We start from the raw sequence: 15,377 nt of genomic DNA, 5'->3' as shown, positions 1-15,377 counted from the left end.
AATTAATAAAATATTGGAATTTCATATAAAGAGATGGTTTTTCGACTACCACTAGGATAGATAGTTGTTCAGTATACCATCAACAAAAACTGAACTACTTTCCAAACTTCTCATTCTAAGAACTTAAAGCCCTATACATGAATTTTTATCTGCGGTTCAAGACTTTGACTATTATATATAAAAACATAAGAATAGTAATGGCAGCGGAAATAAAAAATGCATTTTTCTCGCATCAGGTCTTGGTTAATGCATCAATAAAAGTAACCTGTGCGGGTTCCATTTTGAATATGTAATTTGAATAAGTTATATATATTGAGCAGGGATATTATGAGTGTGTAGATCTAATTTTTCAGTTCAGGAGCGTCAACTAACAGTTTTTGGAATTTGGATAAATCAGCTGCAGATTCGCCGACTTGACTGGTACCTTTCTCTTTGTAAGTACTGACTGCTGGAATGTTTGCTTTGATTCTGGTAACTTTGGTTCCATAGGCTCTTGGCTCTAATTTAATAAGCGTATGCAAGGGTATAGACATCCATGGTGATTCCTCCTGCGGAACATTCATGAAATATGCATAAATACATCTCAATACGGCCTGGTGCGTGATAATCAAGACGTTTTCTTGTCTCTCCAACTCCATGATAACAGGTTCTAATCTAACAACAACATCTCTGTAAGATTCACCACCTCTGTACCTATATTCGTATTTGTCTTCATCTCTCGCTTTGAAATCCTCTGGGTATACTTCTTCGATTTCTTCATAGGTCATACCGTCACAAACACCTGCATCAAGTTCATCCAGTGCCTTCCATTGTAACTTCTTGTAAGGCAAATGTTGTGCAGTTTGTTGTGTTCTGACCAAAGTAGAAGTCCACACAGTTAAGGGCGCATCTCCAACATGCTCATCTACTAATTCCTTTAGTTTTTTTGAATATTGTACACCTCTTGGTGACAGCAGTGAGTCACCACCAATTTTTTTCTCAACGTTGTAGATTGATTCACCGTGTCTCGATAGCCAGATTGTTCTTGGCTTTGGACGGATATTCATAACATAGAAGACGATCCTACTCTGTAAGTAGCTCTGAATCTTGTTGATTATTATTTCATCTTCAATATTCACTAACTTAACAAAGGTCATATTATTATCATTTTCAAGACTCAACGTTTCATATGCGTCTCTGTAACAGGCAATTCTATTGTAAAGGTCCCTTTTCGATTCCTCAGGGTCACTACCTTCATAATCTGGAGATGTGGTGCTAATATCGATTACGTTGGTTTCAACTATCTTTTCATTATCACACCAACTCTCTATGAACATCGGCATAATATTATTCTGGGCACAGATTTCTAAGATCCAATCTCTCCGTTTCCTAGTACTATTGGTAGCATCCAGAACAGCAACTACACCATTCTCTTCTTCATACCACTTAAGCATATCACTGACAGCTTGCTGTGCGGCCTCCTCACGAACTCTGTAGCCTTCTGGGTTGTTAAAGTCAAAAAACTTAGCATCAGGTTTGATCACACCAGCTTTGTACCTATAGTTCCCAACATTGAAACACTTCGCATTGATCGACAACCAGGACAAATAGCGGAGAATCTTCTGGGATATGAAGGACTTACCACGAGCTGGCAGACCAACCATCACCACACAGATTCGAGAATCGTTCATATTAGAAATTGTAGTGACTGGCATGTTTGTAATGGTTTTTATTTACTGGGGAAGAATATATAACTATTCTGCAAATATCTTCACTTCCCTTCTCACTCCTTGTTTTACACTGGGCTTCCAAGAAATGCAGAAAATACTACCCAGGTACCTTCTTATACAAGTTATAGTCCAGTAATGTAGTGCTGTAAGACAGCAGATCCCAAGCGCTGGATGCTCCCAACAGGATGAGCTCGCTATACTCCTTGGCCTTTGGCTGTAACATTCATGGTGGGTGTTACAGGGCTCTAGCACTAAGTGTGATTCGCCGTTGACTCGTTCAGAGTAGAGCTTTGGGTGAAAATGTAAATCCCCTATTTTATAAATTGTGATCGTGTAATAGTATGTGAATACGACTTAGTATAAGTATCAAACTTGGTTTGCAAGTTACTTAGATGATTTTATAAAAAATTTAAATTGACGAATGTGGGTCTTATATATCGGTATATAAGTTGTGAGCTTTTTTTTACAGTTCTATCACTTGGAAACGTTCGTCAATGGCTCCCTGCTCTCTGATGTATGAGCACGTTCTGGCAAAATGTTGAATTGGTATTTGCAAAGTTGCTTTTACAGTGGCTTCACTTGTGGGAGAGTTCATCCCATTACTTACCTGTACTAATGAGCCGTCTAGACCCATTACGTAGTCTTGCATTTTTAGTTGGGAGACTGCCGATTCCAGATGAGATATTTCGTGCGATGGGTCATCTGACATGTATGACTCAGCCTCAGTTTGTAAAGCTTTAATGTTAGTCTTGATGAGTTCTATGAGACCGTTGATATATTTAACCGTAATGTGTGTATCCTTCTCATTGCCATGAATGAAATAGTACAGACACCTATTCAGAATCTCAATCATCAATTCACAGCTTTGAACATTGTCCATTATGGAATCCGAAACACGCAATGCCCTTTGGAGACATTCCAGTACACGTTTGCCCTCACGGAAGAAATTGGTCGTTACGCCTTCTTCCTCTCCGATAGCTGATAATTCCGTAGCCCACCACATGTGTGAGCATAAATATACACTTCTACATTGGTCTTGCTTCTTCAAAAGCTTTGAGCCATGTAATGTACATCTTACTATGAGTGAGTCATAGTAATCCTCTTTATGAAGTGACCTGGTCTTTTGCAATGTCTGCGTCATCAGAAGAATTGCTTGAAATTGGTCCTTTGAATCATTTATTGATTCTTCATATATAGTGAAAGCTTGTGAAAAGAAATCATACGATATCTCCGATAATGATAACTGGTCTGCAAGCGCGGCACATTCTAAATTCATCTTGTACACAGTATCATATGCTATAGGTCCACATACATTGAACATGTCGTTCATTGCCCTTGAGATAAATTTGAATATCTGTTTTATGTTGTTTTCAATGGTCTTTCTCTCTTCTTCTTTTTGTTGCCCTTCTTTCAGCATTATATTGCATCTCCTTACCAATTTCCAGAAATTAGTAATGATTGCAGGGTAAGTGTATAGACATTTCTTTCCGGCTTTATAATAATGATTCTTCATTGTTAGATAGCACTCAATTTGGGACTCGACAGAATTCAAAGTAGGTGAAAGGGTCAATGATTTGCATATGATGTGGCAAAATCTTGCCAATTTTTCTTCAACAATGTCATACTCAAAATCATCGTCAGGTAAAGCACCCGCACTTAATTGATCATTACCTTCGGTTGAAGTTCTTTTGTTTACCTTATCTGTTTTGTGTATTAGAGAGTCTGAAAGACTTAGAAGTTTTTCTAGCTCACTTTTAGTGTTTATTATAAACAGTTTGCCTTGAGGAGTTATGTCTGAACTGTCCGCCGTCGTGGACAAGGGTGTGCTAATATTGGTCTTCACTTCGATATCATCAGTTATATTTATAGTTAAGTAATCAAGAATCTCGCTAATAGCGACCCTTTGGGTTTCAACTGACTGTAAGCCTAATAACTCAGGAAATGAATCACACTCGGTTAATATTCTGTAAAAGAAAAACGAATCTCTTTCATTACCTTCACATGTAGAGTTCTCAAAAGTCAATAGCTTTATCATTAGCGTATCAATATCTTTTGGAATCATCTTCCCGTAGTCTTTATATTTCTGAGCTGTGAACGTGAATAGTCGATTGATATTCTTAAGATTGTCAGGATACCATTGCAAAGTTAATTTGATAACAGATTCAATCAATGGGATAAATTGCTGTAATGAGAGATCCGGACGTTCTTTGTTGAGTAGCTCAAGGTAGTTGGCAAAAACATCAAATATGTCGACATCAGGTAGGGGTTTTGAATTAATATCAGGTATTTCCTTCTCATTGGTTTTGGATGACTCACCATTGGCACTGGAACCATTTTCGACAGTTCCATGTTCATTTTTATCTTTTATTTCAGAGGCTTGTTTTTGTTTTTCATTTTCCTCTTCTACTTTCCTACCCTTAAAGCTATTTAATCTCTCTATTAGGATCAAAACAATTTTATTCATTGAAACGTCTGGGTTCAATTGTAATGTTGTTTTAAGTAAAGTAGATGCGGTTTGTAAATGAAACTCATCCGAGAAAACTTGGCATATGACATCCATCAAGTATTCTTGAGAGACAAAATCTCTGCATTGAACAACTTGTTCAAGAATGGTTGGTAGAATTTGTTTATCATACATGTCAAAGTTATCATCAATGATCTGAGATAATCTAACCAGTTGAGATCCCACTAAAATTTGTAGTTCTTTCCTCTCTTTAGTTCTCAATTCTCTTTTCCTCAATGGACCTTGATGTTGCAATCTTACCCACAATTTGTTCATCTCTATAAAATTGTTCATGATGAAATTTGCATTAAATTCCAGTTCATCATCGGGAAGCAGTTCCTTGGTTCTTTGTGATAGGTAGTATCTGAGAAATAATCCTCGTATTGGATTCTGCACACCCCTACACATCTCAATCATATCCTTTAGTATCTCGATGACTGGTGCATCAGGTATTCTTAGATAGCTCGTTCCAACTGTGATCATCAGATATAGCCTTGGGACAACATTTCCGGTGTATTGTACTAACTCGTAAAGGTCTGCCAAGTGGTGGTACTTGGGGTGATTTTCAACCAAATATGTTGATAGCACCGACAGGGAATCGAATATCATAACATAAAGCTCATAGTATTGTTTTGGAGTCAAGTTAGGGTTACGTAGTTCCGTAAGCATAACCGAGCAATGTTGCAACGCCTCCATTAGCTTATTCTGTCCCAAACATCTGTTCATAAGACCAGTCTGTTGGGATATCACAGACGCAGCCGTCTCCACAGAATCAGAGTACGACATTCTATAATTCGCAATGGGAGTAGTCCTAACCGTTCGTTGGCGAAACTTTTGTACAGTATGGGTTTTGGTATTATTCCCTTTATCCTATTATTTTTTCCTTTATAGAGATGCCCCCTTTGCAGCACTAGAAGTTCCTTTAATGGGTACACCTCAAAAAAACAGATATTTCACTAATAGCAACGAATTGGTGAAAACTTGACAGTCAAGTTAACGTATTGCTGGCAATTCGCCTCGATAGCAAGACACACTATACTACTCCCCTTTGGTGAAATTTCGGCTATCATCGGGTAGCCTGCGAAAGGCCCAGAAATTCAGGATCAGCATTGAGAGATAAGTGACGTTCCACGTGACGTACAGAGGTTGAGGTCATCGCTTAGCAGAGTATTTATATATTGTATAATATAGTAGTATTCTTTATTGGATTTGCTCGTTACAAGGTTATTCGTATATATCTTCCATACTTATTTTATGTACAACAACATCTGTTTATCTATTTTTCCCTCATTGGGAAGTCTGTATCTATTTCAATCTTTCTTCGAATCTCAGTTCGTCAATGGCAGGAAGGCCGATCAACAACCTTAGGAAGTTTTCTAGCGCTGTTCTCTGCTTGTTCAAACCGTTGATTGGTTGGTAGCCTGGCTTTGTCAATGGGGCCTTCAGCCAGTAACTTAGGAACGACAGCACTGGGTAGAAGTTTTCGAAATCACCCTTAGCCTCTGCACCATCCTGGCCGTCTACGTTTCTGTATGTGACTCTGGAGCAGAACTCGGTCATGACAATCAAATCGATGATCAATGGTGTAGCTAGCAAAGAGTCTTCACAGACATTGTGGATGGAGATTCTGTTGTGGCCACCTAGCATCAGTTCACTGTAGTATTCATCCATAGCAACTTTTGAGTCACCTACGGCGTGCATGTACTTGATAACGATACAGTGGTCGATCTTGTTACCTAGTTTGTCATTGTATAGAATTGGGTTTGATTCAATGATATCGTCTACCACCGAAGCCTTTGAGATCTCCTTGGACCTGAACTGTTGTGGTGAGGAAAGGTTGTAACCATCGTTGTTACCCAAGTGGTTGTAAGAAGCAATTGAGACGGGTCTGATACCGGCATCGACTAGAAATTGAGCCAAGACAGATTTCATCTTAGTTTGGCCGGACTTGAAGTCATCACCAGCGATCAACGAGTCGTTCTTTTCAGCAAGTTCAATCAGACCCGGAACAAAAGTGTTCTGTGGGGAACCGTTAATGTAAGGACAATGTTCAAGGATGGAAGCAGCAGCAAAGATAGTAGATGGTGCAATTTCAGTGTGATCGTTTTTGATAGCTTCGAGCAAGTTTTCCATGGTGTCATTGACACCAGGCAATATCTCGACGTACCTTTCGGTGTTAGCGGTCCATAGAATAATTACTTTGTCCAGGTCGTTCTGTTGTTTGAAAGTTCTGATATCGTTTCTGATGTGGTTCAAGTGTTCCCACTTACCGGTGGTGGTAACTTTGCCGGTTTGTGGGTCGACGTTCAAACAGTTATCAGCACGCTCATCCTGGTTAGCAGCGATGAAATCTGGATAATAGACGGACTTCAAGGGTTTGTGATCTTTCATCATTGGAGCCAACTTGTTTCTCAAGTCAACTTCAAGGACACTAGCACGCTCCATGGCTTGATCCATGGTGGCTCCGTTGATATCCCAACCTGAGACCACAAAATCGTTTGGGTTAACCATTGGCACCAAAGAGTTGAAAGGCACGTAGACGTCTTTACCCTTAGAGTCGACACCCAGCTTGATCGTTGATGATTGAGTCAAAGAACCGTAGTAATTTGGCTCAGTTAGACCCTCTTTGTCACGAGTACGGAAGCACACATTGTGCTTGTTAGCCAGCACAGCAGCCATCATGGTGGACCCGTTGTTACCACCAAGACCCACGAGCATGACACCCAGTCTCTCCGGCTTGTTCAAGTCCACTTTGAATTGGTAGTTCTTGTCCAAGGGAGTCACTTCAAACTGTGTCTTGTCGCTGTTAGTGTGTACCACATTCGTGTGGTAAGTGTAGTTGGTCAACAACTCGTTCTCCTTGTAGGAGACCTTGTCACCGACGTTGTTTACGCGAATGCTAATACCTTTATTCACAGTCATTCTTATTTTTTATAGTAGTAGTAGAAGTAGTTTTTTTGTTGTTGTGTATTCTCTATTCTAATGGGATACAAAACTTCCCAAGCCAATATAGCCGCTATTTATACGCCTTTCGAGGAGGTTATGTTTTCTGTTGAGTTCAACAATTGCAACAAAAACTTTCACATGCACCATGAAGGTGTGCATGTGAAAGTTTTCTCCACCCGAGGAAGGAACCGCCCATCGAATAGACAAGTTTCTTTGTGAAGTAAAACCACTCAGAAACACCCGCACACAAACTAATGTTTCCTGCCCTGGATTGGGTGAATCATGGATCATCCCCACACAAACACACGCAGAAAGCGTAGTCATCGAGAGTCAATCAGCATGTGTTTCCCATCCCCCCCGGACTTAATTCGCTCCATTCCGTTCCTGTTTCCTGCGCTGGAGAGTCAAAGGCCCCTCGCGCATGTGAAGATCTTCGCGATGATTTGAAGCTTGATGGCAAAAAAAAAGGGGACACCTGCTGGGGCATCGGCTCTTAAGAGAGACAAGAGGCGCAGAAGACACAAATAGTACGTGCCAGCATGTTTTTGTCTGTTTTGTCCGTTCCTCGTCCCGGTTTCTGCATGTGAAAAATTCTAGTTGCCACGATCCTTTTGGACCTACTAGTATTACATGTTGTACGTAAATCACATGGTTAGTGCAAGTGTATCTTGTGTCATGTGATGTACGTGTTATATGCTATCATTTCGATAACTCAGACCCAAATTTCTTCTCTTCACTTTACACAGACAGACACACACACACACAATACACACAATACACACACATACAGAGCTTTCCCTTCTGTGTTCGGAGATTGGGTGTCATAGCTACAGAATAAAATAAGCTTTGACAGGTTCTTTGTTTAGAGATCAGGTATAAGGTACCCCCCACGAGGAAATAAATGGAGTTCCCGTTGCTGAAGTTGTCCGATGGCTTGTTGCAGGAGCTGCTGTCGCACTGCCCGCAGCAGGATAGACTCAACCTGTGTCTGGTGAACAAGCGGTTGCACAGGCTGGTCTCCAAGCTGGTGTACAGAAGGATATACCTGAACGACTCAAACGTGGTGCGGTCGGATTTCATGAACTTGGCGGTCAACTGGTCCCTATTCAGTATACCAAGTTTTTTGAACGAGGATGAATCACGTGCTATAGCTAATGGGAAGCTTGCCAAATTGATACAGACGTTCCACCGGAACCCTGAGAACACGTTGCATCTGGTGCAATGGATCCGGATCAACTGGGACCTGGACCCCGTGTTGCAGAAGCAGGTGCTGAACATGCTGTGTGCCAATGGCCACTCTTTGCAACGACTGGAGAACGTCATCGACCCCAGCTGTAACGATATTATAGCATTGGGCAAAGTGAGTGCAGCCAATGTGACCAGCTTCGATATGGCGCCGCCAAACTCGTTGCCGGAGCTCTCTGTGCCGCAGGACTACATCCCCAATCTGTCACACTACTTGAGACAACGTATCTCATCGAAGCTGTCGCACATGACGTTGTTCATCGACCCGATAAAGTTGTTTAATTACCTGTACCCACTGAATGAGAAACTGCAAATTATAGACCTGAAACTGCATTGGAGAAGAGAGTTCTTCCCACAGAAATACTTTAGCGAGCAGACGAACACGCTGATCAAACCAGGCGAGCAAAGGAAATCACTGACAAAACTCTCAGAAGTGTTCGATATACGGTCCTTGAAGATTCTGACTATCATATCCTGGAATGAGTCCCTGATTTCTAGAGAGATCGAGATCATAGAGGAGTTCAAGGAGTTTGTGTACTTAGAAGACTTGTCACTGATATCAATAAAACAGGACATAAAAGTACTGGTGTCATTGTTCAGTGAATTGAAAAGGCTAAAAAGATTAAAGATGGACTTCTTGGAAGATTACGTACCAGAACCAACTAGCCCACAGATATTCTTAGCCATTTTACTAAACTGTAAGGATTTGCAGTTTATCGATCTACGTTTTGAAGGCGTGGACTTACCCATAATCACTCTACAGGAGAGCAAATTTGAACTGACCCAGAAATGCTACTGTTCAAGCTGCATGCACGTCTTTGAGAATATCTTAAAGGACAAGATTTTCCATTTTGAAGAGGATTACGAACTTAATGACATACACGACATTGCAGCAAAGGATATATTCAAGATGATGAGATACTTATCGTTGCTACCATATTCTAAGGCATGTGATTGTTACCCAAGCGTTAGAACACAGCCCATGAATTTGACAGAGTTTGTGTCTAAGATCAACGCAAATATCCTGTTATATAGGCAAAGTCGTTCACAGTTGGTCAAGAAATCAGAATATGATGACGAAGATGATTTCAACTCATTCCATCTGCCTCATCGCCCATTGACCAAAGATGACATTGTCAAATGTTATCATGCATTAATACATCATTTCAAGTCTACGTACTTCACATTCTTGAGGGGCTTCCCAAAGTTACGATTTTTGATGTTGAATGATATACCCACCATCACTGTTGAAGAAGATGGCGAGCGCATTTTCCAGCCGATCTTCTACCATTCAGGATATCAAACGAATTTGACTGGCTGGTCCAAACAATTCAAAAAGAATACGAACGCATCTGAACCTAATGATGTTGCAAAGAAGGCTACTGTTATTTAAGTAAATTATCGAGCCTTATTTACTATTAAAAGTAAACATTTTCCATTAATCAAAAATTATCTCAATTTCAAAAGAAAAAACAGCTTATAGATTATGCATTTCCAAATTGATAATAATTTTTAATGATACCAGCATTGAATTTTATGTTTTTTATTTTCCTTTCACGTTCTTTCAAATTATGGAGAGAGCACTAATATCGAACTTCTAAAATCGTATTCATGATTCTTACTATGAAATATTTCACATACATCCAAAAATTGAGTTAGTCTGACTTCGATATATATGCACTATTTAAAAATCTTAAGATACTCCTCTCCTATTAACATCACCTACATAATACATATGTATTTATGTATTTACATATTAAAAGGATTGGGAGCATCGGTAATACAGTAAATTATTGTAAGTCATTTAGTACGTTATGAATAAATCTCTTGATCAGAAAGTGAAAAAAAATTTTGCGATGAGCATCTCTAATTTCTACTGTATGCAGGGCATAGAGTATTAAATAGAATAGAAATTGAAGGTCTATCTGTTTTAGTAATTGTATAGGGAATTAAGTCGGTTGACTCAACGCCTCCATAGAGTTTGAACGCAATAAATATGTCCAAAATTGACCGTCTGTCGAAAGAGTATGTGTCGGATTCCGATTCCGATGATGAGGTAGTCGCCAAATACCAACCCCCATCTGATTATAAGCAATGCAAGCATCTTAAGAGTTTTCCAGTCTCTGAGCTTAAGGGTGACAACAAAGAGCTTTGGTTGCTAAAAGTTCCAGCCAACATTGACATCTCCCAGTTGAAGAGTCTTCCATTGGATACCGATGCTACAGTCTCCACTGTAGAACTTGGAAGCAAGAATTTCAATGTTCTTCAAAATACATCTACTCAAGAAGGATCTGATAACACAAACTTGTCCCTACTGATACCTAGTGAGAAGAAGAAGGAAACTCTGAAGGTTGCGACATCGAAAGATAATAAGAGTGTATATTTTGACAGAGTTTTCACCATAAGTGAAACAGCAAGAATCCCAAGCATTGATATAGAAAAGGTTAAGGTACCAAGAAAAGATGTTCCAAAGGTAGAAGGTTTAATTACCAGACACTTTGCAACTGGTTACGATGCAAAGGATTTTGGAATCGAAGAAGTTGTTGCACCTAAGAAACGTTCAAAGTCTGATGCCGATGAGGATATCTCTAGACACAACCATGAATTGACAGAATCACCAAGTAAGCATAAGAAGCACAAGAAGGAAAAGAAGGAGAAGAAAGATAAGAAGGATAAAAAGGATAAAAAAGATAAAAAGGATAAAAAATCAAAGGACAAGAGTAAATGAATTAAATACATTGGAAACAAATAAAAACAACTGCATGATTATAGATCTCAAAGAAATGAATCTTTTGTATTCTCTACCGGATTAAACACTCTGAAGCATTATAATTGTCATTAGATTGTTGGTTGATCAATGAATAAAAAATCCCGGAATATATAATTATTTTACATAAAATGTAAGATACTCTTTGTATACTAATTAATGAATAAATCTTAAAATAAGTATTTGTCTCATACAAAAAATAAGGACATATGAGACTTTAGTGTTTGTTCCTCTTCGTGCAATGAAGTCAATAGCGTATTGAGATCCGCTTGTAGGTGAGCAAGATTTTCGTCATTTAAAGAATCCAATCCGCATATCTCTTGCAAGTTGACATCCAAAGCTCGCAAAAATCTATAACTGTACACCGGAACCATTTCGCTATCATCTTTCAATCTCTTATCTAAACTTAGTTTATTTTGTATACTTAGCTTAACAATATCAGAAGCCCAATTTTTGGCTGTTTTAGTTTGTTTAGTTGTTGCGTTAACAGGCTCACGAGGTACCTGTAGTAATGATCTTTGTCTGTATTGTGCTAAGAATCTAAGTGCCTTAATGAAGAATATTTGATTGTTGCTTAACTGTAGATTATCCACATAATGAAATTCTGTCGGCAGAAAATGGGCTGTTGAATAGAGCGATTGATACATTACGATGGTATCTCTAGGTTGCCAGTAACGAATCCTTTCGCAGCATTCTGAGACCTTACCCAACGGATCCATAAATCTCCAGAATAACCTTTGTGTTATAACGTTTAAGTCATGATACCTGGAAATCCATTCTTCTTCGTATGCGTCCATGATATTCTTGTTCTTAGACGAGTAATAAAGTAGTATTGATATGTCTAGTCGTTTGCTTTCGGGGAAAAGCTTTATGTTATCCCATACTTTACTATACTCTTTGAAATCAGGTGACAAAATTAATTCAGCTATAGATTTTGTACTGACCGTGTCGCCACCTGTAAGAAGCAAAAGTATAAGTCGATTGAAGAGTGTCTCAGATTTGTTCATTTGATTGTGTGCACTTAGCGTTCTATTATGGCTACTCTTGCCCGTATCGTGTAATGATTCCTCAACCATATTCTTCAGCTGTCCAAATAAAAGGTCATAGTGACTCTCTACTTGCCTCTTCTTATCCGAAACTGTGGGTAGCGTAGCGTTCAAAAGACTTGCTAACCTTTCAGAGTGCTTCTGCACGTCCTCATCAGTCCCTTCGAGAGATCCAGGTAGCAAACTGCGTAAACCGCCAGGCAGCACCCGCTTATCCTCGATAATATACTTCAAAGTCTCCTTCAACTGAGCATCGTCCACCAGAACTTTGTGATTACTCTTGCTCTTGCTCTTCAAGAGCCGCACTATCTGCGAGAAAAATCTCCGTTGCGCTCCGCCAGCCATAACCGTCACTGTCTTTATCTACCTAAGGTCCTGGTTTGTTCGAGTCCTTTAAAAAAGCTGGGGATCACTGAAAGCATACTATATTCAAGATAAGCTATGGTTATCCACATCACGCTGCTTCCACCCCCCCCCCCCCATTGTGCTCCTACCTTATATTCTGTGGCAGAGACGAAAAGCAAAAAATTGAATTTTTTTTTTTATTCGGAATTGAAACGACAATAAAGCGATCCGTCAGGGAATCGAATGGATGTGCAGTATACGTACACAATAATACATCACGACGTTGTGGCGTATATAATTACATGCTTCCGCCTAAGGTCAAGAAAGCTCGAAGGAAACATCACAAAAAGGAGTCTAGAATTACTATAATGCCAGTTGTCAATAGTTTGCTATTTAGAAGGTATTGAACTGAATTAGTATATATTTCTTGTTTATTTAGTTTATTTAGTTTGTTGGTATGCTTTTTTTTGTGGCACTCATGTCTGTCATGATGCTAAGGTCTCTCTTCTCTTTTCAAGTGTAGTATTTTGGTGGTCTTTTTAACCTGTTCTTGCATAATATTGTAGTATCTACGGTGACACTTGGTACCTATTTGGAGGTTGGAGGGAGGCACGGTAATATATATGGAATACGGAATATGGAATATGGAATATGGAAGGGTAATGCTTTCTGCGGGGCTCTCTGGTATGGGCGATGTATCACCTGGTCTCCGAGAAATGTTTTGAGGGACGAATGGGGGATATTCTAAAGGGTTTCCCGTAAACGTCCCCGGAACCCCATACTTTTATATAAATTTTAATTATGAATTATATAGGAAAAGTAAAGATTTAGAACATTCTTGTATTCGCAATAATATTTCTTGGTGTTTTTTTGGAAAGAACAACTTGGTTATTAAGTTGGCTGACTTGCTTTTAGTTTTGGGAGTAATATGGATTACCATGCAGGTGAGGAGTTCTCTGGGGAGCTCGATGCTGCGTTGAGGAAGTCCTGGTCGGAGTCCCAGCGTGAAGTGTCTGTAGGAGATGACCAGGAAGTGCAGGAGTTCTTCAAGAACGGCGGACGTGTTGGGAATGCTCTGTCGGGTATAATTGCGTCACCTATTGGCACGCCGAGCAATATGTCCCAGTATGAGATGGATATGGATACGGAGTCTGACGTTGCTACCACTAGCTCTGCTGTGCCACAAGAATCATCTGCCATAGATGTGAGGAGGGATAACGAAGGGGCGCCTGTCTTCAATCAGAATATGGGCACAGTGATAATGAGAAACACCTTTGATGAAACGAGGCATAGTCCTAGTCCGCACTCGTCGGCATTGCATAACGATTTACATATGACTCAAATTAGGGATTTATCACAAAATACCACTAACGACCCTCAGTCTCATATGAATTATAGTACTAATATTCCGGAAAATACCATGAGAGTCACAAAGGAGGACTCTCATGAACAAAACTCACACCATGGAAGGAAACCTCGTAAAAGCAGGCATTCACACGGATCTGACTCATCACAACAGGACACAGATTATCAGATTTTCAAGCACCATTATTCGATCCCTGAGAATAAGAAAGAATCCGTGAGTAATATCTTAAACGATTTGAACTTGGGCTCCTCCACGGATAGCTCAGATATCAACGGCTCAGGAATTGATTCAAAGAGAAGTTCTAATAGCATATCTACCGCGAGAAGAAGTTCTGTGAAAGATATTCAATGGATGAGACAACTTTTGAACCCAAGAAGCTCTTTCTCGGGTACTTCTGGAAATGAACCCTCAATTGCCAACCCTAGGAATGGATCTGTAGAGACAAGATCCAGTTACACATCTACAAGCTCAAACGGAAGTATATCAGAGAGCAGTAAATGCTGGGTGACTGTTATTGATAATGATTCGATGGTGCCAGCAGTAGTGGTTTTACAAAGAAGTTTACAAAGATGTGGATCAAAGTATGAGCTTGTTGTTTTGCATCCAAGTTCATATAACCCGGAACATCTTCATGAATATGGTGTGCGTACTACTGTTGCATTCAATCAGTGCATGCCTCCATTTCTACTGATGACTCAGGATAACAGCAACCGGAGTATCGACGTTGACTTAAATCTAGTTCACTCAAACTGGAATAAGCTATCGATTTTCACAAGTCTTGTTGGTACATATGATCTCATCTGTTACATTTCTCCTTCTTGCATGATATTGCAGAGCATTGACGACCTGCTGGATAGCAAGGAGATATTTGACGAGATAGATAACGAAATGTGTGTGTTATTGACCAACCAGGATAGTCAAAATCCGAACTCTAATGACCCCCAGATTATAATATTCAAACCCAACAATGAGGTTTCACTATGTATAAAAGAATTCTTCACGATATATGGTGACGACAAAGAAGATAAAATAAACAAAAGCCTCAGATTGAAGGACTTGGGTGTTTTGAAGGAGCTTTTTGGTGAAACATGGGGGTATATATCCTCAGATAACTACTGCCGAACGCTAATGCAAGACGAAGCGTGTCCCACTAACGGTGCCATGCGCATAATAGATTTCAAGGCGCTAAAGCCCTGGGAGCACATGAAGGAGCTAGAGAACATCGGTCAGGAGTCGCTATGTCATAAATGGTGGTCCTTTTTCTCTACACAAATATAGCAATTCATTTAAGAAGATCTTATTTGTAGATTATTTTCTTTTTGTTGTTCTTTTTTACTCCAAAATTTCTATTAGATTGATTATTAAATTTTGTAAAAACGTGGGAATTGCTCTTAAAGTAATATATTGTACAATTAAACTCTATTTCAGTTTTATCATCTGGTGATAAAAT

General features: G+C 39.5%; 7 protein-coding genes across 7 annotated transcripts; 3 read left to right on the top strand and 4 right to left on the bottom strand.

Moving 5' to 3' along the window:
- Window positions 1–341: 341 nt before the first annotated feature.
- Window positions 342–1,694, bottom strand: FBP26 (fructose-2,6-bisphosphatase; the record flags this gene model as incomplete). The annotated part of the gene is made up of 1 exon (XM_447515.1): window positions 342–1,694. One exon carries the CDS (start codon window positions 1,692–1,694, stop codon window positions 342–344), a length of 1,353 nt encoding a protein of 450 aa, XP_447515.1.
- A 478-nt stretch (window positions 1,695–2,172) lies between these two features.
- On the bottom strand, window positions 2,173–4,998 carry VPS35 (retromer subunit VPS35; the record flags this gene model as incomplete). The annotated part of the gene is made up of 1 exon (XM_447514.1): window positions 2,173–4,998. One exon carries the CDS (start codon window positions 4,996–4,998, stop codon window positions 2,173–2,175), a length of 2,826 nt encoding a protein of 941 aa, XP_447514.1.
- Window positions 4,999–5,517: 519 nt separating this feature from the next.
- INO1 (inositol-3-phosphate synthase INO1) lies at window positions 5,518–7,134 on the bottom strand (the record flags this gene model as incomplete). Its single annotated transcript, XM_447513.1, has 1 exon — window positions 5,518–7,134. One exon carries the CDS (start codon window positions 7,132–7,134, stop codon window positions 5,518–5,520), a length of 1,617 nt encoding a protein of 538 aa, XP_447513.1.
- A 925-nt stretch (window positions 7,135–8,059) lies between these two features.
- DAS1 (SCF ubiquitin ligase complex subunit DAS1) lies at window positions 8,060–9,796 on the top strand (the record flags this gene model as incomplete). The annotated part of the gene is made up of 1 exon (XM_447512.1): window positions 8,060–9,796. One exon carries the CDS (start codon window positions 8,060–8,062, stop codon window positions 9,794–9,796), a length of 1,737 nt encoding a protein of 578 aa, XP_447512.1.
- Window positions 9,797–10,399: 603 nt separating this feature from the next.
- Window positions 10,400–11,131, top strand: RPA34 (DNA-directed RNA polymerase I subunit RPA34; the record flags this gene model as incomplete). Its single annotated transcript, XM_447511.1, has 1 exon — window positions 10,400–11,131. The coding sequence occupies one exon, from the start codon at window positions 10,400–10,402 to the stop codon at window positions 11,129–11,131; it is 732 nt and encodes a 243-aa protein (XP_447511.1).
- Window positions 11,132–11,358: 227 nt separating this feature from the next.
- Window positions 11,359–12,561, bottom strand: SMT1 (Smt1p; the record flags this gene model as incomplete). Its single annotated transcript, XM_447510.1, has 1 exon — window positions 11,359–12,561. One exon carries the CDS (start codon window positions 12,559–12,561, stop codon window positions 11,359–11,361), a length of 1,203 nt encoding a protein of 400 aa, XP_447510.1.
- A 928-nt stretch (window positions 12,562–13,489) lies between these two features.
- On the top strand, window positions 13,490–15,205 carry IDS2 (Ids2p; the record flags this gene model as incomplete). The annotated part of the gene is made up of 1 exon (XM_447509.1): window positions 13,490–15,205. The coding sequence occupies one exon, from the start codon at window positions 13,490–13,492 to the stop codon at window positions 15,203–15,205; it is 1,716 nt and encodes a 571-aa protein (XP_447509.1).
- Window positions 15,206–15,377: the final 172 nt, after the last annotated feature.

Source organism: Nakaseomyces glabratus, chromosome I, assembly GCF_010111755.1.
Source record: "Nakaseomyces glabratus chromosome I, complete sequence".
NCBI lineage: Eukaryota > Fungi > Ascomycota > Saccharomycetes > Saccharomycetales > Saccharomycetaceae > Nakaseomyces > Nakaseomyces glabratus.
The sequence above is the reverse complement of the archived record's forward strand: the minus strand, read 5'-3'. Positions and strand labels throughout refer to the sequence as shown.